The sequence below is a fragment of the Salmo salar genome, chromosome ssa11 (assembly GCF_905237065.1).
Source record: "Salmo salar chromosome ssa11, Ssal_v3.1, whole genome shotgun sequence".
In the NCBI taxonomy this organism is placed as follows: Eukaryota; Metazoa; Chordata; class Actinopteri; order Salmoniformes; family Salmonidae; genus Salmo; species Salmo salar.
The window spans coordinates 110,843,692-110,866,073 of NC_059452.1; the positions used below are offsets into that span (position 1 = coordinate 110,843,692).

Consider the following 22,382-nt stretch of genomic DNA (forward strand, 5'->3'; position numbering starts at 1 on the left):
TCTACTATTACTGCTCCTACGACAACAACGATAGCTACTATTGTTTCTGCTACTACTACTACTACTACTTCTCTACAACAGCTACTATAACAATATCCCAATATGTGTGTATACATGTACCTTTGTGTGTGTCTCTTCACAGTTCCTGTTGTTCCATAAGATATATGTTTACCTGTTTTATAAATCTGATTCTACTTCTTGCATGAGTTACCTGATGTGGAATAGAGTTCCATGTAGTCATGGCTCTATGTAGTACTGTGTGCCTCCCACAGTCTGTTCTGGACTTGGGGAATGCGAAGAGACCTCTGGTGGCATGTCTTGTAGGGTATTCATGGGTGTCTGAGCTGTGTGCTAGTAGTTTAAACAGACAGCTCGGTACATTCAGCTTGTCAACACCTCTTAAAAAACTAATAGTGACAAAGTCAATCTCTCTTTCACTTTGAGCCATGAGAGATTGACATGCATGTCATTAATATTAGCTCTCTGTGTACTTTTAGTAGTTGAGGTAGCATAGTATTTGTAGTAGTTGAAGTAGTTGTAGTATTAGTATTCGTAGCAGAAGTGGTATTAGTAGTAGTAGTAATAGCAGTAGAGTAGTAATAGTAGTTGTAGGAGTAGCAGCAGAGGTAAAGTAGTAGTTGTAGTAGCAGTAATAGTAGTAGCAGTAGTAGTAGTTGTCACAGTATTATCAGTTGTAGTATTATTATTCATAGCAGAATTAGTAGTAGCATTAGTAGTAGCAGCTGTAGCAGTAGTAGTAGATGTAGTAGCCGTAGTAGTAGTGGTAGCAGCAGTACTGCTACTATCACTACTAGAAAAATTATATTAGTACTACTGCTGCTGCCGCTACTACTACTAATACTGCTACCGCTGCTACTACTTCTGTTTTGAATACTAATACTACTGCTACTACTGATAACTGCTACTACTGTGACAACTACTACTACTGCTACAACCACTCCTAGAACTACTCATATTAGTACTACTGCTGATACACCAACTACAGTTGCTGCTGTTACCACTGTTACAGCTACTACTACTTCAGCTATGAATATTATTACTACAACTACTTCAACTACTACTAATACTACTACTACTACTGATGATGCTGCTACTACTACGACTGCTACTAATACTACTACTACCACTTTTGCTACTAATACTACAACTACACCAATGCAACTACTACTGAAACTAATGTTGCTGCTGCTGCTACTACTACTACTACTACTACTACTACAACCACTACTACTATTACTAGTACTACAACAACTACTATTAGTATTACTACTACTACTGTTACTACAACAATCACAACTACTATTGCTGCTGCTTCTACTACTACTACTGCTACTACTACTAGTACTACAACTACTATTACTACGACTACTGCTACTACTGTTACTACAACAATCACAACTACTATTGCTGCTGCTTACTACTACTACTACTACTACTACTACATGGTGTGTATGTGGGTGTGCTACTACCACTATTAGAACTACTACTATTAGTACTACTGCTGCTGCTACCACAACTACTGATAGCGCAACTACTACTTCTGCTATGAATACTAATACTATAACTGCGACTACTGTGGCAACTACTACTACTGCTACTACTACTACTACTACTACTACTACTGCTTTGACTACTTCTACTACTACTGCTACTACTACAAATACTACTGTTACTATTGCAGCTACTACTACTACTGCTGCTACTACTACAACTACTACTCCAACTACTACTTGTACTGCTACTACTAGTACTATTAGTACTATTACTACTAATCCTAATACTCCTTCAACTAATGATACTACCACTACTGCAACTACCACTACTAGAACTACTTCTATTAGTACTACTGCTGCTACACCAACTACTGCTGCTGCTGCTACTTCTGCTATGAATACTAGTACTACAACTACTTCAACTACTACCAATACTACTACTACTGATGCTGCTGCTACTACTACTACTACTGTTACTAATACTACTACTACCACTTTACACCACTTCAGTGGTGTAAAGTACTTAAGTAAAAAAAGAAGTACTACTTAAGTCATTTTTTGGTATCTGTACTTTACTTTACTATTTATATTTTTGACAACCTTTACTTTTACTTCACTACATTCCTAGAGAAAAGTATGTACTTTTACTCTATATGTTTTCCCTCACACCCAAAAGTACTTGTTACATTTTGAATGCTTAGCAGGACAGAAAATATTCCAATTCATACACACACATCAAGAGAACATCCCTGGTCATCCCTGCTCTCTCTGATCTGGCAGACTCACTAAACACAAATGCTTTGTTTGTAAATGATGCCTGAGGGTTAAATTGTGACCGTTGGATTGTTACCCTGGCTAAATGTAGTAACTAAATGTAACAATTACATTTACTTTTGATACTTATATATATATATATATATATATTTAAAACCAAATGCTTTAGACTTTTACTGAAGTATTATTTTCTTGGGTGACTTTCACTTTTACTTGAGTCATTTTCTATTAAGGTATCTTTACTTTTACTCAAGTATGAGAATTTAGTACTTTTTCCACCACTGACTACTACTACTACGACTACTACTACTACTGTTACTTCTTCTACTACATGGTGTGTGTGTGTGTGTGTGTGTGTGTGTGTGTGTGTGTGTGTGTGTGTGTGTAGTCCCTGTCAGTAAGCCCTATATTCTGCTGAGTGATGCGTCCCCGGCGGAGGGATCTTCGGTGTGGCTGCGCTGTGGCCTGGAGAACGGTACTGAGCCGCTTTTTCTTCGTGTGGGAGCATGAGACTTACAATGGATTGGTCAGCACCGTCTCCCCAGGGCAACAGACGCGTGTTTAATATGACAGAAGTCAACCGTAACCAAACAGGCTGGTATCGTTGTGGGGCCCGGAACCAGGTCAACCAGGAACGGTCCGACCGCATCTGGCTGGACATCATCTGTTAGTATACACACTACACCCTAAAGCCTACAAGTAACCCTAACGCTGTACCCTAACTTCCAATCTATCTGTGTGTAACGTAGTGTGTGTGTGTGTAACGTTGTCTGTGAGTGTGTGTAATGTAGTGTGTGTGTAACGTAGTGTGTGAGTGTGTGTAATGTAGTGTGTGTGTGTGTAACGTTGTCTGTGAGTGTGTGTAATGTAGTGTGTGTGTGTGTAACGTTGTGTGTGAGTGTGTGTAATGTAGTGTGTGTGTGTGTAACGTAGTGTGTGTGTGTGTAACATTGTCTGTGAGTGTGTAACGTAGTGTGTGTGTGTAACGTTGTGTGAGTGTGTGTAATGTAGTGTGTGTGTGTGTGTAACGTTGTGTGTGAGTGTGTTCGTAGTGTGTGATGTGTGTTTGTGTGTGTGTGTAACGTTGTGTGTGAGTTTTTAATGTAGTGTGTGTGTGTGTAACGTAGTGTGTGAGTGTGTGTAATGTAGTGTGTGTGTGTGTAACGTTGTGTGTGAGTGTGTGTAATGTAGTGTGTGTGTGTGTAACGTTGTGTGTGAGTGTGTGTAATGTAGTGTGTGTGTGTGTAACGTTGTGTGTGAGTGTGTGTAATGTAGTGTGTGTGTGTGTGTAACGTAGTGTGTGAGTGTGTGTAATGTAGTGTGTGTGTGTGTAACGTTGTGTGTTTGTGTGTGTAATGTAGTGTGTGTGTGTGCAACGTTGTGTGTGAGTGTGTGTAATGTAGTGTGCGTTTGTAACGTAGTGTGTGTTTCAAATCAAATCAAATTTTATTGGTCACAAACACATGGTTAGCAGATGTTAATGCGAGTGTAACGAAATGCTTTTGCTTCTAGTCCGACTGTGTAGTAATATCTAACAAGTAATCTAACCTAACAATTTCACAACTACCTTATACACAAGTGTGAAGGAATGAATAAGAATATGTACATATAAATATATGGATGAGCGACGGCCGAACGGAATAGGCAAGATGCAGTAGATGGTATAGAGTACAGTATATACATATAAGATGAGTAATGTAGGGTATGTAAACATTATATAAAGTGGCATTGTTTAAAGAGACTAGCGATACATTTATTACATCCAATTTTTATTATTAAAGTGGCTAGAGATGAGTCAGTATGTTGGCAGCAGCCACTCTGAGTTAGTGATGGCTGTTTAACAGTCTGATGGCCTTGAGATAGAAGCTGTTTTTCAGTCTCTCAGATCCCCGCTTTGATGCACCTGTACTGACCTCACCTTCTGGATGATAGCGGGGTGAACAGGCAGTGGCTCGGGTGGCTGTTGTCCTTGATGATCTTTTTGGCCTTCCTGTGACATCGGGTGCTGGTGTCCTGGAGGGCAGGTAGTTTGTTCCCAGTGATGCATTGTGCAGACCTCACTACCCTCTGGAGAGCCTTCCGGTTATGGGCGGCGCAGTTGCCGTACCAGGCGGTGATACAGCCCAACAGGATGCTCTCGATTGTGCATCTGTAAAAGTTTGTCAGTGTTTTCAGTGACAAGACACATTTCTTTAGCCTCCTGAGGTTGAAGAGGCGCTGTTGCGCCTTCTTCACCACGCTGTCTGTGTGGGTGGACCATTTCAGTTTGTCCGTGATGTGTACGCCAAGGAACTTAAAACTTTCCACCTTCTCCACTACTATCCCGTCGATGTGGATAGAGGGGTGCTCCCTCTGCTGTTTCCTGAAGTCCACGATCATCTCCTTTGTTTGTTGACGTTGACGTTGAGTGTGAGTTTATTTTCCTGACACCACACTCCGAGGGCCTTCACCTCCTCCCTGTAGGCCGTCTCGTCGTTGTTGGTAATCAAGCCTACCACTGTAGTGTCGTCTGCAAACTTGATGATTGAGTTGGAGGCGTGTATGGCCACGCAGTCATGGGTGAACAGGGAGTACAGGAGAGGGCTGAGAACGCACCCTTGTGGGGCCCCAGTGTTGAGGATCAGCGGGTTGGAGATGTTGTTACCTACCCTCACCACCTGGGGTGGCCCGTCAGGAAGTCCAGGACTCAGTTGCACAGGGCGGGGTTGAGACCCAGGATCTCGAGCTTAATGACAAGTTTGGAGGGTACTATGGTGTTAAATGCTGAGCTGTAATCGATGAACAGCATTCTTACATAGGTATTCCTCTTGTCCAGATGGGTTAGGGCAGTGTGATTGTGATTGTGTCGTCTGTGGACCTATTGGGGTGGTAAGCAAATTGGACTGGGTCTAGGGTGTCAGGTAGGGTGGAGGTGATATGGTCTTTGACTAGTCTTTCAAAGCACTTCATGATGACGGAAGTGAGTGCTATGGGGCGATAGTCATTTAGTTCAGTTATCTTTGCTTTCTTGGGAACAGGAACAATAGTGGCCCTCTTGAAGCATGTGGGAACAGCAGACTGGGATAGGGATTTATTGAATATGTCCGTAAACACACCAGCCAGCTGGTCTGCGCATGCTCTGAGGACACGGCTAGGGATGCCGTCTGGGCCGGCAGCCTTGCGAGGGTTAACACGTTTAAATGTTTTACTCACGTCGGCTGCGGTGAAGGAGAGCCCGCAGGTTTTGGTAGTGTAGGTAACGTAGTGTAGGTAACGTAGTGTATGTAACGTAGTGTATGTAACGTAGTGTATGTAACGTAGTGTAGGTAACGTAGTGTATGTAACGTAGTGTAGGTAACGTAGTGTATGTAACGTAGTGTATGTAACGTAGTGTATGTAAACTAGTGTAGGTAACATAGTGTGTGTAAGGGAGTGTGTGTGTAATGTCGTGTGTGTTTAACATAGTGTGTGTGTGTCCTCTCCCCAGTCGGTCCTGATATTCCCAAGATAGATGTGACTCCCTACAGTGTAACAGACAGAGGATACTCTGCTCAGGAGAGACAGGCGGTCTCTCTGCTCTGCCAGGCCCAGTCCAACCCTCCCAGTCAATATGTCTGGTTCTACAACAACAGGTATGCCTTAACACACACTTACAAACACACACACACACACACACCCACACAAACACACACACACAATCATGAATCATTATATTTTATGATTATCTTGTTTGTTTAGTCTTTAACATACACATCTTCGGCTAGATCCAATCAGTTCATCTTTGGCTAGATTCAATCAGTTCATCTTTGGCTAGATTCAATTACATTTACATTTTACATTTTTACATTTTACATTTTACAGTTCATCTTTGGCTAGATCCAATCAGTTCATCTTTGGCTAGATCCAATCAGTTCATCTTTGGCTAGATTCAATTACATTTACATTTACATTTTACATTTTACAGTTCCTCTTTGGCTAGATCCAATCAGTTCATCTTTGGCTAGATTCAATCAGTTCATCTTTGCCTAGATTCAATCAGTTCATCTTTGGCTAGATTCAATTACATTTACATTTTACATTTTTACATTTAAATTTTACAGTTCATCTTTGGCTACTCTCAATCAGTTCATCTTTGGCTAGATTCAATCAGTTCATCTTTGGCTAGATTCAATCAGTTCATCTTTGGCTAGATTCAATTACATTTACATTTTACATTTTTACATTTTACATTTTACAGTTCATCTTTGGCTAGTCTCAATCAGTTCATCTTTGGCTAGATCCAATCAGTTCATATTTGGCTAGATTCAATCAGTTCCACTCATGATAACCGACCACTGAATACAGTTTTTATTGGTTCTATTTAGCCGATGTTGGAGGTGTAATTGCGTTGGACCTTTTCAAATCAGCATGTGGCTCCCATCATTTTCACAGTCCCCAGGTCCAGAACAAATTCAGGCAAACATATAGTATTATACAGAGCCATGAGTGCATGGGACTCCCTTCTATCTTATAGAGCACAAACGAACAGCAAACCTGGTTTCAAACAAACAACTAAAGCAACAACTCACGGCACAACGCATCTCCCCCATGTGACCTACTGGTTGCATCTCCCCCATGTGACCTACTGGTTGCATCTCCCCATGTGACCTACTGGTTGCATCTCCCCCATGTGACCTACTGGTTGACCTACTGGTTGCATCTCCCCATGTGACCTACTGGTTGGGTGTCCTGTCATGTGACCTACTGGTTGGGTCTCCTGTCATGTGACCTACTGGTTGGGTCCCGTCCTCTGGTCATGTGACCTACTGGTTGCATCTCCCCCATGTGACCTACTGGTTGCATCTCCCCCATGTGACCTACTGGTTGGGTGTCCTGTCATGTGACCTACTGGTTGCATCTCCCCCATGTGACCTACTGGTTGTATCCCTGACCTCTTTGACCATGTGACCTACTGGTTGTCTGTCCTGTCATGTGACCTACTGGTTGTATCTCCCACATGTGACCTACTGGTTGTATGTCCTGACATGTGACCTACTGGTTGTGTGTCCTGTCATGTGACCTACTGGTTGTATGTCCTGTCATGTGACCTACTGGTTGCATCTCCCCCATGTGACCTACTGGTTGTGTGTCCTGTCATGTGACCTACTGGTTGTCTGTCCTGTCATGTGACCTACTGGTTGTATGTCCTGTCATGTGACCTACTGGTTGGGTGTCCTGTCATGTGACCTACTGGTTGTGTGTCCTGTCATGTGACCTACTGGTTGTCTGTCCTGTCATGTGACCTACTGGTTGTATGTCCTGTCATGTGACCTACTGGTTGTATGTCCTGTCATGTGACCTACTGGTTGTGTGTCCTGACATGTGACCTACTGGTTGTGTGTCCTGTCATGTGACCTACTGGTTGTGTGTCCTGTCATGTGACCTACTGGTTGTATGTCCTGACATGTGACCTACTGGTTGTGTGTCCTGTCATGTGACCTACTGGTTGTCTGTCCTGACATGTGACCTACTGGTTGTGTGTCCTGACATGTGACCTACTGGTTGTGTGTCCTGACATGTGACCTACTGGTTGTGTGTCCTGTCATGTGACCTACTGGTTGTCTGTACTGACATGTGACCTACTGGTTGTCTGTACTGACATGTGACCTACTGGTTGTCTGTACTGACATGTGACCTACTGGTTGTGTGTCCTGTCATGTGACCTACTGGTTGTGTGTCCTGACATGTGACCTACTGGTTGTGTGTCCTGTCATGTGACCTACTGGTTGTGTGTCCTGTCATGTGACCTACTGGTTGTGTGTCCTGACATGTGACCTACTGGTTGTGTGTCCTGACATGTGACCTACTTGTTGTGTGTATGTCCTGACATGTGACCTACTTGTTGTGTGTATGTCCTGACATGTGACCTACTTGTTGTGTGTATGTCCTGACATGTGACCTACTGGTTGTGTGTATGTCCTGACATGTGACCTACTGGTTGTGTGTATGTACTGACATGCATGTGGAACTGATAGATGCACACACACTCATACACACTACATGTTCATGTTTTTAAATGTACTTCAATTGTAAAGTATTTTGTCTGTGATGTCTTTTTCGTTATGTGTCAGACCCCAGTAAGACTAACTGTTGCCATTGGCGTCGGCTAATGGGGATCCTAATAAATCAAATCAAATTATACCTAACACAGACATTACCATTGGATGTGCTATATCGCATTAGTAATAATCCTATGCAGCCATGTTACAAATTGGATGATGTAATCTACACCTCGATTAGGCTGATAGAAATCCTTATTATTTTGTTTAGTATCCTTAAGAATCTATTGACGCACCCAAGCGTCAATCTAATGAACATAATAAAAAAATCCCCATCAAAATCCGTCTGCTTAAGATAGAGATATGATTTTTTGGGGGATGGGCTGATTCTCAATACACATTATGTCGCACTTCAGCATCTGTGGTGGAAAGAGTTGCAGAGATACAGAGCTGTTAGTCAGACCAGGAGACACCCCAAAAATCGGTCCCCTCGTGAAAACGTCTATAACGTCCGAACGATGGTGTTCTCTGTTTTGCTCTATGACCCTCACAAGCCCCACGGGACTCATCTGAAGGTACAAATTAATGGAAGTATGGAGGTAGTTTTGTGCCAACATAACTAAGGGCTTAAATATGTGTCCCAACATTTTTTTGTTATCACTGGATAATAAACTAGATGAGCTCCGTTCGAGACTATCCTACCAAAGGGATATTAAAAACAGTAAAATCGTATATTTCATCGAGTCATGGCTGAACGACGACACGGATAATATACTGTTGGCTGGGTTTTCCGTGCAACGGCAAGAATGAACAGCTACCTCCGGTAAGACGAGGGTAGTGTTGTGTGTCTATTTTAACAGCTGGAGCGCGATGTCTAATATTAAGGAAGTCTTGAGGTATTGCTCGTCTGAGGTAGAGTACATCATGATAAGCTGTAGACCACACTACCTACCAAGAGAGTTTTCATGTATATTTTTTGTAGCTGTCTATTTACCACCACAAACCGATGCTGGCACTAAGACCGCACTCAATGAGTTTGTAATAGCTGTCGTAGTGATTGGACCAAAATGCAGCGGGTATGTGAATGCTCAATCAGCAACAACGATGTACAGCTGTCCCTGATTGAGTGCCATACCAGGCCAACACATAGAAATACACAACATAGAAAAAACATAGAAATACAAAACATAGAACAATACCCAAAAACCCCGACAACACAAAACAAACACACCCCTGCCACGTCCTGACCAAACTACAATAACAAATAACCCCTTATACTGGTCAGGATGTGACAGAGCTGTATAACGCCATACGCAAACAAGAAAATGCTCATCCAGAAGAGGCGCTTTTAGTGGGCGTGGACTTTAATACAGGCAAATTTAAATCCATTTTACCAATTTTTTACCAGCACATCACATGAGAGGAAAAAAAACTCTAGACCACCTTTACTCCAAACACAGAGATGAGTAAAAAGCTCTCCCTTGTCTTCCAGTTGGCAGATCTGACCATAACTATATCCTCCTGATTCACGCTAAAGCAGGAAGTACCAGTGATTCATTCAATACTGAAGAGGTCATATGATGCTACAGGACTGTTTTGCTAGCACAGACTGGAATATGTTCCCGGATTCATCCAATGGTATTGAGGAGTATACCACCTCAGTCACTGGCTTCATCAATGAGTGCATCAACAATGTTTTCCTCACAGTGACCATACGTACATATCCCAACCAGAAGCCATGGATTACAGGCAACATCCACACTGAGCTAAAGGCTAGAGCTACCGCTTCAAGGAGCAGGACACTAATCCAGATGCTTAGAACAAATCCCGCTATGCTCTCAGATTAACCATCAAACAGGCAATGTGTCAGTACAGGACTAAGATTGAATCCTACCACACCAGCTCTGACGCTCATTGGATATGGCAGGGCTTGCAAACTACTCCGGACGACTGTGTGATCAGGCTCTCCATAGCCGATGTGAGCAAGACATTTAAACAGGTCAACATTCAAAAGGCCGCGGGGCCAGACGGAACACCAGGACGTGTACTCAGAGCATGTGCAGAACAACTGACAAGTGTCTTCACTGACATTTTCATCCTCTCCCTGATTGAGTCTGTAACACCTACATGTTTCAAGCGGACCACCATAGTCCCTGTGCCTAAGAACTTGAAGGTAACTACCGCCCGTAGCACTTACGTCGGTAGCCATGAAGTGCTTTGAAAGGCTGGCCAATGCTCACATCAACACCATCATCCTGGAAACCCTAGACCCACTCCAATTCACATACCACCCCAAGAGATCCACAGATTACATAATTTCTATTGCACTCCACATTGCCCTTTCCCACCTGGACGAAAGGAACACCTATGTGAGAATGCTGTACATTGATTACAGCTCAGTGTTCAACACCATAGTGCACTCAAAGCTCATTACTAAGCTAAGGACCCTGGGACTAAACATCTCCTTCTGCAACTGGATCCTGGACGTCCTGATGGGCCGCCCCAGGTGGTAAGAGTAGGGAACAACACATCTGCCACGCTGATCCTCAACACTGGGGCCCCTCAGGGTTGTATGCTTATTCCCCTCCTGTACTCCTTGTTCACCCACGGCTGCGTGGCCAAGCACAACTCCAACACCATCATTAAGTTTGCTGACGACACAACGGTGGTAGAACTGATCACGATAATGATGAGACAGTCTATAGGGAGGAGATCAGAGTTCTGGCAGTGTGGTTTCAGGACAACAACCTCTCCCTCAATGTGATCAAGACAAAGGATCTGATCGTGGACTACAGGAAAAGTAGGGCCGAACACACCCCCATTCACATCGAGGTTGTAGTGGGGGTTGTAGTGGAGTTTGTAGTGGAGCGAATCCAGTTCCTTGGTGTCCACATCACCAACAAACTATCATGGTCCAAAAACACCAAGACAGTCGTGAAGAGGGCACGCCAATGCCTATTCCCCCTCAGGAGACTGAAAAGATTTGGTATGGGTCCTCAGATCCTCAACAAGTTCTACAGCTGCACCATTGAGAGCATCCTGACTGGTTGCATCACAGACTGGTATGACAACTGCCCGGCATCCAAGCTTAAGGCACTACAGAGGGTAGTGCGTACGGCTCTGGGGGGCCAAGCTTCCTGCCATCCAGGACCTCTATACTAGGTGGAGTCAGAGGAAGGCCCAAAAAATTGTCAAAGACTCCAGTCACCCAAGTCAGGGACTGTTCTCTCTGCTACCGCAGGGCAAGCGATACCGGAGCGCCAAGTCTAGGTCCAAAAGACTCCTCCACAGCTTCTACCCCCAAGCCAAAAGACTGCTGAACAATTAATAAAATGGCTACCAGACTATTTACATTGACAACCCACCCTTTGTTTTAACACTACTCCTACTCGCTGTTAATTATCTATGCATAGTCACTTTACCGCTGTCTATATGTACATATTACCTCAATTTACCTGTACCCCCGCACATTGATTCGCTACCGGTACCCCCTGTATATAGCCTCTGTATTGATTCGGTAATGGTACCCCCTGTATATAGCCTCCACATTGACTCTGTACCGTAACACCCTGTATATAGCCTCCACATTAACTCTGTACCAGTACCCCCTGTATATAGCCTCCACATTAACTCTGTACCGTAACACCCTGTATATAGCCTCCACATTAACTCTGTACCAGTACCCCCTGTATAGAGCCTCCACATTGACTCTGTACCGTAACACCCTGTATATAGCCTCCACATTAACTCTGTACCGGTACCCCCTGTATATAGCCTCCACATTGACTCTGTACCGGTACCCCCTGTATATAGCCTCCACATTGACTCTGTACCGGTACCCCCTGTATATAGCCTCCACATTAACTCTGTACCAGTACCCCCTGTATATAGCCTCCACATTGACTCGGTACCGTAACACCCTGTATATAGCCTCCACATTAACTCTGTACCAGTACCCCCTGTATATAGCCTCCACATTAACTCTGTACCGTAACACCCTGTATATAGCCTCCACATTAACTCTGTACCAGTACCCCCTGTATAGAGCCTCCACATTGACTCTGTACCAGTACCCCCTGTATATAGCCTCCACATTAACTCTGTACCAGTACCCCCTGTATATAGCCTCCACATTAACTCTGTACCAGTACCCCCTGTATAGAGCCTCCACATTGACTCTGTACCAGTACCCCCTGTATATAGCCTCCACATTAACTCTGTACCAGTACCCCCTGTATATAGCCTCCACATTAACTCTGTACCGTAACACCCTGTATATAGCCTCCACATTGACTCTGTACCGGTACCCCCTGTATATAGCCTCCACATTGACTCTGTACCGGTACCCCCTGTATATAGCCTCCACATTAACTCTGTACCAGTACCCCCTGTATATAGCCTCCACATTAACTCTGTACCAGTACCCCCTGTATATAGCCTCCACATTGACTCTGTACCGTAACACCCTGTATATAGCCTCCACATTAACTCTGTACCAGTACCCCCTGTATATAGCCTCCACATTAACTCTGTACCGTAACACCCTGTATATAGCCTCCACATTGACTCTGTACCGTAACACCCTGTATATAGCCTCCACATTGACTCTGTACCGGTACCCCCCTGTATAGAGCCTCCACATTGACTCTGTACCAGTACCCCCTGTATATAGCCTCCACATTGACTCTGTACCAGTACCCCCTGTATATAGCCTCCACATTGACTCTGTACCGGTACCCCCTGTATATAGCCTCCACATTGACTCTGTACTGGTACCCCCTGTATAGAGCCTCCACATTGACTCTGTACCGGTACCCCCTGTATATAGTCTCCACATTGACTCTGTACCGGTACCCCCTGTATATAGCCTCCACATTAACTCTGTACTGGTACCCCCTGTATAGAGCCTCCACATTGACTCTGTACTGGTACCCCCTGTATATAGCCTCCACATTGACTCTGTACTGGTACCCCCTGTATATAGCCTCCACATTGACTCTGTACCGGTACCCCCTGTATATAGCCTCCGTATTGTTATTTTATTTTGTTACTTTTTTTACTTTCGTTTGTTTAGAAAATATTTTCTTAACTCTATTTTCTTAAAACTGCATTGTTGGTTAAGGGCTCGTTAGTCAGCATTTCATTTTATTCAGCGTATGTTACAAATACAATTTTATTGGATTTTATTCAGATTTAAGGACAGGTGAGGTTTCATGACAATAAGAAGAGCAACCACTCAATGAGCACCAACACAGTTACACCTCCGACAGCGCCTAAACAAAAGCAATGCAGTCGTCATTATCGCAGATTAGCGCTGGAACTGATTGAATCTAGGCCTTTATTTGTCTGTTGTATGAAAATGTTTTCTATCTTCCCTACAAATTTCTGATTTAGTTCTAATCCCAGTCAGGTGTTTTATATATTGGTTCTAATCCAGCCAGGTGTTTTATAAATTGGTTCTAATCCCAGTCAGGTGTTTTATATATTGGTTCTAATCCAGCCAGGTGTTTTATATATTGGTTCTAATCCAGCCAGGTGTTTATATATTGGTTCTAATCCAGCCAGGTGTTTATATATTGGTTCTAATCCAGCCAGGTGTTTATATATTGGTTCTAATCCAGCCAGGTGTTTTATATATTGGTTCTAATCCAGCCAGGTGTTTATATATTGCTTCTAATCTCAACCAGGTGTTTTATATATTGCTTCTAATCCAGCCAGGTGTTTATATATTGGTTCTAATCCCAGTCAGGTGTTTTATATATTGCTTCTAATCTCAACCAGGTGTTTTATATATTGCTTCTAATCCAGCCAGGTGTTTTATATATTGGTTCTAATCCAGCCAGGTGTTTATATATTGGTTCTAATCCAGCCAGGTGTTTTATATATTGGTTCTAATCCAGCCAGGTGTTTATATATTGGTTCTAATCCAGCCAGGTGTTTTTTATATTGGTTCTAATCCAGCCAGGTGTTTATATATTGGTTCTAATCCAGCCAGGTGTTTTATATATTGGTTCTAATCCAGCCAGGTGTTTTATAAATTGGTTCTAATCCGGCCAGGTGTTTATAAATTGGTTCTAATCCAGCCTGGTGTATTTTATATTGGTTCTAATCCCAGTCAGGTTTTATTTATATTGGTTCTAATCCAGCCAGGTGTTTATATATTGCTTCTAATCCAGCCAGGTGTTTATATATTGGTTCTAATCCAGCCAGGTGTTTTATACATTGGTTCTAATCCAGCCAGGTGTTTTATACATTGGTTCTAATCCAGCCAGGTGTTTATATATTGCTTCTAATCCAGCCAGGTGTACACGGGACCCCAGTTCACCATCACTAGGATTCTGCGGATGAACACTGGTACCTATGCCTGTCAGGCTCAGAATACGTACCTCAACACCCGCTCTCTCAAGACCATCAACCTCACCGTCTATTGTGAGTAACCTCTGACTTCTAACACCTGACCGCACACACACACACATACACACCGGCAAACACATACACCGACACGACACACACACACACACACATATATAACCACAGAAACACACACACACACACACACGCACGCACGCAGGCAGGCAGGCACACACACACACACACACACACACACACACACACACACACACACACACACACACACACACACACACACACACAACAACAACACAATCAACACAGTGTTGCGCTGTATATTGTCCCCCTGTCCCCCAGACCCTCCAGATGGTTCCCCTTCCTGCTCTGTTCTGCCAGCAATGAACTACTCCTCCCTCAACCTGACCTGTTCATGGCCAGGGGGCTTGCCTCCCCCTTCACTACGCTGGACCACAAACCTTCTGGCACAGGTACACACACACACACACACACACACACACACACACACACACACACACACACACACACACACACACACACACACACACACACACACACACATGCACACGCACGCACACTCAAAGAAAGGGTCCTAACAAGTTAAATGATTGTTGTTCTGGTTGTTATTGTAACAGGGAGGGGCGTGGCTTGGGGGTGAAGGGGCGTGGCCAGCCAACAATGTCTCCGTACTGCAGTCTGGATCCCAGACCAACAACAACTCTCTGTTCACCTGCCTGGGGATGCACCCTGCTCTCAACACCTCCACACAATGCACTGCACGGGCTTGTGAGTCTCACACACAGCATGGTCCTATATGCCACATACACGCACACACACCAGTGTTGCGGAAGCTACACTGAAAATATAGTTTACCAAACTACCAATTACTTCACACTGGAAGAAGTTAAGCTACGCTATTTGATTTTTTTAACCTTTATTTAATTTGGCAAGTTAGTTAAGAACAATTATTTACAATGACGGCGTCTGGGATTAAAAAAATACATAAAAAATATAGGACAAAAAACACATCACGGCAAGAGAGACAACACACTACATAAAGAGACAACAACATAGCAAGGCAGCAACACACTACATAAAGAGACAACAACATAGCAAGGCAGCAACACACTACATAAAGAGACAACAACATAGCAAGGCAGCAACACACTACATAAAGAGACAACAACATAGCAAGGCAGCAACACACTACATAAAGAGACAACAACATAGCAAGGCAGCAACACACTACATAAAGAGACAACAACATAGCAAGGCAGCAACACACTACATAAAGAGACAACAACATAGCAAGGCAGCAACACACTACATAAAGAGACAACAACATAGCAAGGCAGCAACACACTACATAAAGAGACAACAACATAGCAAGGCAGCAACACACTACATAAAGAGACAACAACATAGCAAGGCAGCAACACACTACATAACATTTTACATTTACATTTTAGTCATTTAGCAGACGCTCTTATCCAGAGCGACTTACAGTAGTGAATGCATACATTTCATGCATTTTTTTTTGTACTGGCCCCCCGTGGGAATCGAACCCACAACCCTGGCGTTGCAAACACCATGCTCTACCAACTGAGCTACAGGGAAGGACGACATAAAGAGACAACAACATAGCAAGGCAGCAACACATGACAACACAATATATATTTTGCAAAGCAGCCACAACTGTCAGTAAGAGTGTCCATGATTGAGCCTTTGAATGAAGAGATTGAGATAATACTGTCCAGTTTGAGTGTTTGTTGCAGCTCATTCCAGTCGCTAGCTGCAGCGAACTGAAAAGACAAGCGACCATAGGGATGTGTGTGCTTTGGGGGACCTTTAACAGAATGTGACTGGCCGAACTGGTGTTATATGTGGAGAATGAGGACTGCAGTAAACATCTCAGATAGGGGGGACGTTATAATTACTTAAATTAGCGTCCTCGTAATGTTTTGTCAGCCATCTTTGTTGAAGTCGCCAGGGATTGGTGGCCCGTGTCAAATGCGTCATTGGATCCACTCGATATGATTGGTCATATAAAAACCTTGGGAACCAAATGCATAATGAGTGCTTTAACTCCCCCTTGTGGTGGTCTGGAGCAATGAAGCCGTGACGCTGGGTACCTCTAAGTCCGGTGCAAGCTCGCAACTTTTAAAGGAGGAACCACTGTAGCTTGCTAGCTAGCTAAACAATGAACATAATAGTGCTTTCAAGACAACTGGGAACTTGGAAAAATTTGAAGTCAAATCATGACGTCAGTGATCTTCAGGTTGGAAAGTCGGGGGCTCTAGAACGGGGCCATAGTTCCCGAGTTAGAATTCTATTTTGGATGATGTCCAAAATGATTTTTCCCAGTCGGAGATTGTTTTTTTTCAGAGTTCCCAGTTGTCTTGAATGCACTGAATTCGGAGATTTCCGAATTCCCATTTCCGAGTTCCCAATTGTTTTGAACTCTGCAATAATCCCAACCCATACTACTAGCAATACAAACAGATTGTCATAGCTAGCCACCATAGCTAGCCACCAGCTAAAGCTAACTAATTAGGTTCAACGTTAGCTAGCTAGCTAATATTAGGCTATAACTAGCAATGCAAATGTATTTCTGATATACGAATAATATTACTACACAGATCATACACATAACTTTAGCTAGCGAGCCAGCCAACTAACGTTAGCAAGCTAGCTAACAGTACTTTAACTTGTAATGAAAACAACTTTCTGACAAAAGTAGAAACATATAATATCTGAAAATGTAGCTAGCTAGACTTTCTTACCCATATACGTGGATGAACACTTCTCCTTCTGTGTCACGTATTCCATAGTTGCCCTTAGTTTGAATGTGTAATCCTGAGACCGGTGTTTTATACAAATATTCAGTGTGTTATCTTTTTGACTCCCTCCACATATTTCCAATCATACGCCAGAATCTTCTCCATCTCCTTATCTATCATACTCTGCTTCCAAAGGGCATTCCACTGATTTCAAAACTTGGTCAATTTCTTCCGTGACAACACTGTTGATCGCTGTTTCTTCCCAATCACTGTCATCAGAAACTCTACAATGTCTGGTTCAATGAAAATGAGGGATTTCCTCATCGTCTGATTCATTTTCAGTCAGAGAGAGTCAGCATGGCATGATCGTCCTCAGAAAGAGGAGAGCAATAGCAAAACTTTTGCAGTGCTTCATGATATCTTTCAAAAAAGCAGCAGAAGAAATCATTATCTACACATACTGAACAGTTCATGTTATAGACAGAGGCATGCTACATGGCAGAATAATCCAAACTCATCTCTCAGCATGTCCAGCCCATCCATTATCTCAGCCAATCATCGCTAGCAGGAAGGTTCCTGACTTTTTCCGTGGCTAAACCAACTAGGCTTGTAATTTAACGATTGTATTCATATTTACTGATTTACTGAATGTTGTTCACATGTTCCCGAAGGCATTTCTGCCAAAAGACACATAACATTTATTTCACATAACATTTATTTATTTACGTTCAAATGCTTCTCCTCTGAAGTAGTGACATGCAACATACGCCTAGTTTCCTGAAATGATTCACATATGTTAACAGAATGTATAATTTATCCTATTAACAGTAGAAAGGCTGAGAGTGTCACAATTATGCGAATTAAAAATATATTATTACTCAGTCATTTGTTAATTCATCAAATCAAATTGTATTTATCACATGCTTCATAAACATCATCCAATGGCATTGAGGAGTATACCACCTCAGTCACAGGATTCATCAATAAGTGAATCGATGACGTCATCCCCACAGTGACTGTATTTACATATCCCAACCAGAAGCAATGGATTACAGGCAACATCAGCACCGAGCTAAAGACTAGAGCTGCTGCTTTAAAGGAGCAGGACACTAATCAGGACGCTTATAAGAAATCCTGCTATGCCCTCAGACGAACCATCAAACAGGCAAAGCATCAATACAGGACTAAGATTGAAGCCTACTACACCGGCTCTGACACTCGTCTGATGTGTCAGGGCTTGCAAACTATTACGGACTACAAAGGGAAACCCGTCCGTGAGCTGCCCAGTGATGAGAGTTTACCAGACGAGCTAAATGCCGTTTATGCTCACTTCGAGGCAAGTAACACTGAAGCATGCATGAGAGCACCAACTGTTCTGGACGACTGTGTGATCACGCTCTCCATAGCCGATGTGAGCAAGACCTTTATACAGCTGAACATTCACAAGGACGCGGGGCCAGACGGATTACCAGGATGTGTACTCCGCGGACCAACTGGCAGGTGTCTTCACTGACATTTTCAACCTCTCCCTGACTGAGTCAGTAATATCTACATGTTTCAAGCAGACCACCATAGTTCCTGTGCCCAAGAAAGCGAAGGTAACCTGCCTAAATGACTACCGCCCCTCAAGTCAGTAGCCATGAAGTGCTTAGAAAGGCTGGTCATGGCTCACATCAATACTATCATCCCAGAAACTCTAGACCCACTCCAATTTGCATACCGCCCCAACAGATCCACAGATGATGCAATCCACACTGCCTGTTCCCACCTCGACAAAAGGAACACCTATGTGAGAATGCTGTTCAATGGTAAGGGTAAGCAACAACACATCCGCCACGCTGATCCTCAACACTGGAGCTCCACAGGGGTGCGTGCTCAGTCCCCTCCTGTACTCCCTGTTCACCCACGACTGCATGGCCAGGCATGACTCCAACACCATCATTAAGTTTGCAGATGACATAACAGTGGTAGGCCTGATCACAGACAACGATGAGAGGTTACGACTGTTCAGAATGATGATATGATAAGAGGTCATGATAATGAGATTAAATTGACAATAGTCTGATGGGTGACAATTTGATCAATTGTCAAATTGTACATGAAGAGAGTGGCGCAGCTTGGAACTGACAGAAGCAGGAAAGGAGAACCACTTTTCAAATCCTCCTTCATTTGCATCCAGTTAAGATGTTTTGATTTCTGTTTGTTATCAGAAAGAGCAGATTAAGCAGTTTATAAGACACTTACCTTTTCAAATAACTCTCAAAAAGAGATGCATCATATTTCCAAATATTGCTTTTCCCAACAATAACCGCACTGTCCACGCATGGGTTCAGCACATGGGCACTCAGCGGCAACATTGCTCAAGCAAGGACTAGTGACATAATAAATGTAAAATATACTATTCCATTCATTTTAAATACATTTTCTTAAGACAAACCAAAACAATATTGTAATGGATACCTTTGTGATGGATTTAACTCTTGTACTGTGGTGGTTTTACTGGTTTTTCATTTTTCACATACAGTCTGCAGTAAATATAGTCTACAGTACATAGAGTCTGCAGTACTTATAGTCCACAGTACATACAGTCTACAGTACATACAGTCTACAGTACATACAGTCTACAGTACATATATCCTAAAGTACATACAGTCTGCAGTACATATAGTCTGCAGTACATTTAGTCTGCAGTACATATAGTCTACAGTACATATAGTCTACAGTACACATAGTCTACAGTACATACATTCTACAGTAAATATAGTCTGCAGTACATATAGTCTACAGTACATATAGTCTACAGTACATGTAGTCTACAGTACATACAGTCTACAATATATATAGTCTACAGTACTCATGGTCTACAGAACTTAGATTCTACAGTACATATAGTCTGCGGTACATATAGTATGCAGTACATATAGTCTGAAGTACGTATAGTCTACAGTGCATGCAGCCTACAGTACATATAGTCTACAGTGCATATAGTCTAAAGTACATATAGTCTACAGAACATGAACTAATGAAATGTAATGATATGTTCTCTGAAAAAATCATTATTTGATACTCTAATGTCAGCTAAGAGCTTCATAAACACATCCAAATCATTATACTTCTGATAGTATTTATGAAATGTATTTATTAGACTGTTAGAATGTTGACATTATAAAGACGTGCCATTGGCCTGAATCGGGGTCCATTGAGGTTTTAGTGTTAAACACAAAACAATCTTTCAAAGGAGAATTAGGCAGATCTAATGCCAAACAAATTAAATTCTTTCCTTCTTCACCCATATTTTATTTTATTTATGCAAAAAAAGCAGTGTGTAGTTTCTGTAGAAAACTAAACCACTACATTGATAAAAAAGTACTGAAAACACTACTTCGATCTTAATTTAGTTCAATTACCACTAAGCTAACCACTCTCTCTCTCTCGCTCTCTCTCTCTCTCTCTCTCTCTCTCTCAGGGTCTCCTTATGGTGAGCCAGTGTGTTCCGCTTATGCCACCGGTAAGAACCAATACCTGCTGCTGTCCTGCTCCTGGGAAGGTAACTACAACAACAGTAACAGCCACAACAACCACCACCACAACAACAATACATATAATTATAATAATACTGTTCTTGTAGGTGGGTCTCCCAGGGCTGTGGTGTGGTGGGAGGTGCCTAAAGAAGAGGGGAGGGGCCAAGAAGTGGAGACCTCCAAGATCCTGGTACTTCGTTCTAACTCCACCCAGAATGGACAGGCCTACACCTGCTACGCCAAACACCCCCTGGACACACGCACCAGGACCTGCAGCCTTGGTAAAGAGACCCTGTGGGACTTCGCTGGGTTTAACTAACAGTATAATAGACATGTACTGGGTTTAACTAACAGTATAATAGACATGTACTGGGTTTAACTAACAGTCTAATAGACATGTACTGGGTTTAACTAACAGTCTAGTAGACATGTACTGGGTTTAACTAACAGTCTAATAGACATGTACTGGGTTTAACTAACAGTCTAATAGACATGTACTGGGTTTAACTAACAGTATAATAGACATGTACTGGGTTTAACTAACATGAATAGACATGTACTGGGTTTAACTAACAGTCTAATAGTCATGTACTGGGTTTAACTAACAGTATAATAGTCATGTACTGGGTTTAACTAACAGTATAATAGTCATGTACTGGGTTTAACTAACAGTAATAGACATGTACTGGGTTTAACTAACAGTCTAATAGACATGTACTGGGTTTAACTAACAGTAATAGACATGTACTGGGTTTAACTAACAGTCTAATAGACATGTACTGGGTTTAACTAACAGTCTAATAGACATGTACTGGGTTTAACTAACAGTCTAATAGACATGTACTGGGTTTAACTAACAGTCTAATAGACATGTACTGGGTTTAACTAGCATGAATAGACATGTACTGGGTTTAACTAACAGTCTAATAGACATGTACTGGGTTTAACTAACATTAATAGACATGTACTGGGTTTAACTAACAGTCTAATAGACATGTACTGGGTTTAACTAACAGTCTAATAGACATGTCATTATAATTTTATTTAACTAGACAAGTCAGTTAAGAACAAATTCTTATTTACAATGACAGCCTAGGAACAGTGGGTTAACTGCCTTGTTCAGGGGCAGAATGACAGATTTTTTACCTTGTCAGCTCGGGATTCGATCTTGCAACCTTTCGGTTATTACGTTAACGCTCTAACCACTAGGCTACCTGCCACCCCATAACAGGTTTAACTACAACATTGCATTGTGTCTGTATATGAAGACAGATTGACTCTCTCACTACCTGTGTGTGTGTGTGTGTGTGTGTGTGTGTGTGTGTGTGTGTGTGTGTGTGTGTGTGTGTGTGTGTGTGTGTGTGTGTGTGTGTGTGTGTGTGTGTGTGTGTGTGTGTGTGTGTGTGT

General features: G+C 42.6%; 1 protein-coding gene across 1 annotated transcript in view; it reads left to right on the forward strand.

Moving 5' to 3' along the window:
- Positions 1-2,806: 2,806 nt before the first annotated feature.
- Positions 2,807-22,382, forward strand: part of LOC106591959 (V-set and immunoglobulin domain-containing protein 10-like 2) — a 36,802-nt gene continuing 17,226 nt past the window's right edge. Inside the window, exons 1-7 of the mRNA XM_045688925.1 lie at positions 2,807-2,954; positions 5,755-5,899; positions 14,604-14,734; positions 15,014-15,144; positions 15,310-15,460; positions 20,921-21,001; positions 21,083-21,256. Of these exons, the coding sequence (XP_045544881.1) occupies positions 2,807-2,954; positions 5,755-5,899; positions 14,604-14,734; positions 15,014-15,144; positions 15,310-15,460; positions 20,921-21,001; positions 21,083-21,256 (961 nt within the window). The remainder of the gene's footprint in view (positions 2,955-5,754; positions 5,900-14,603; positions 14,735-15,013; positions 15,145-15,309; positions 15,461-20,920; positions 21,002-21,082; positions 21,257-22,382) is intronic.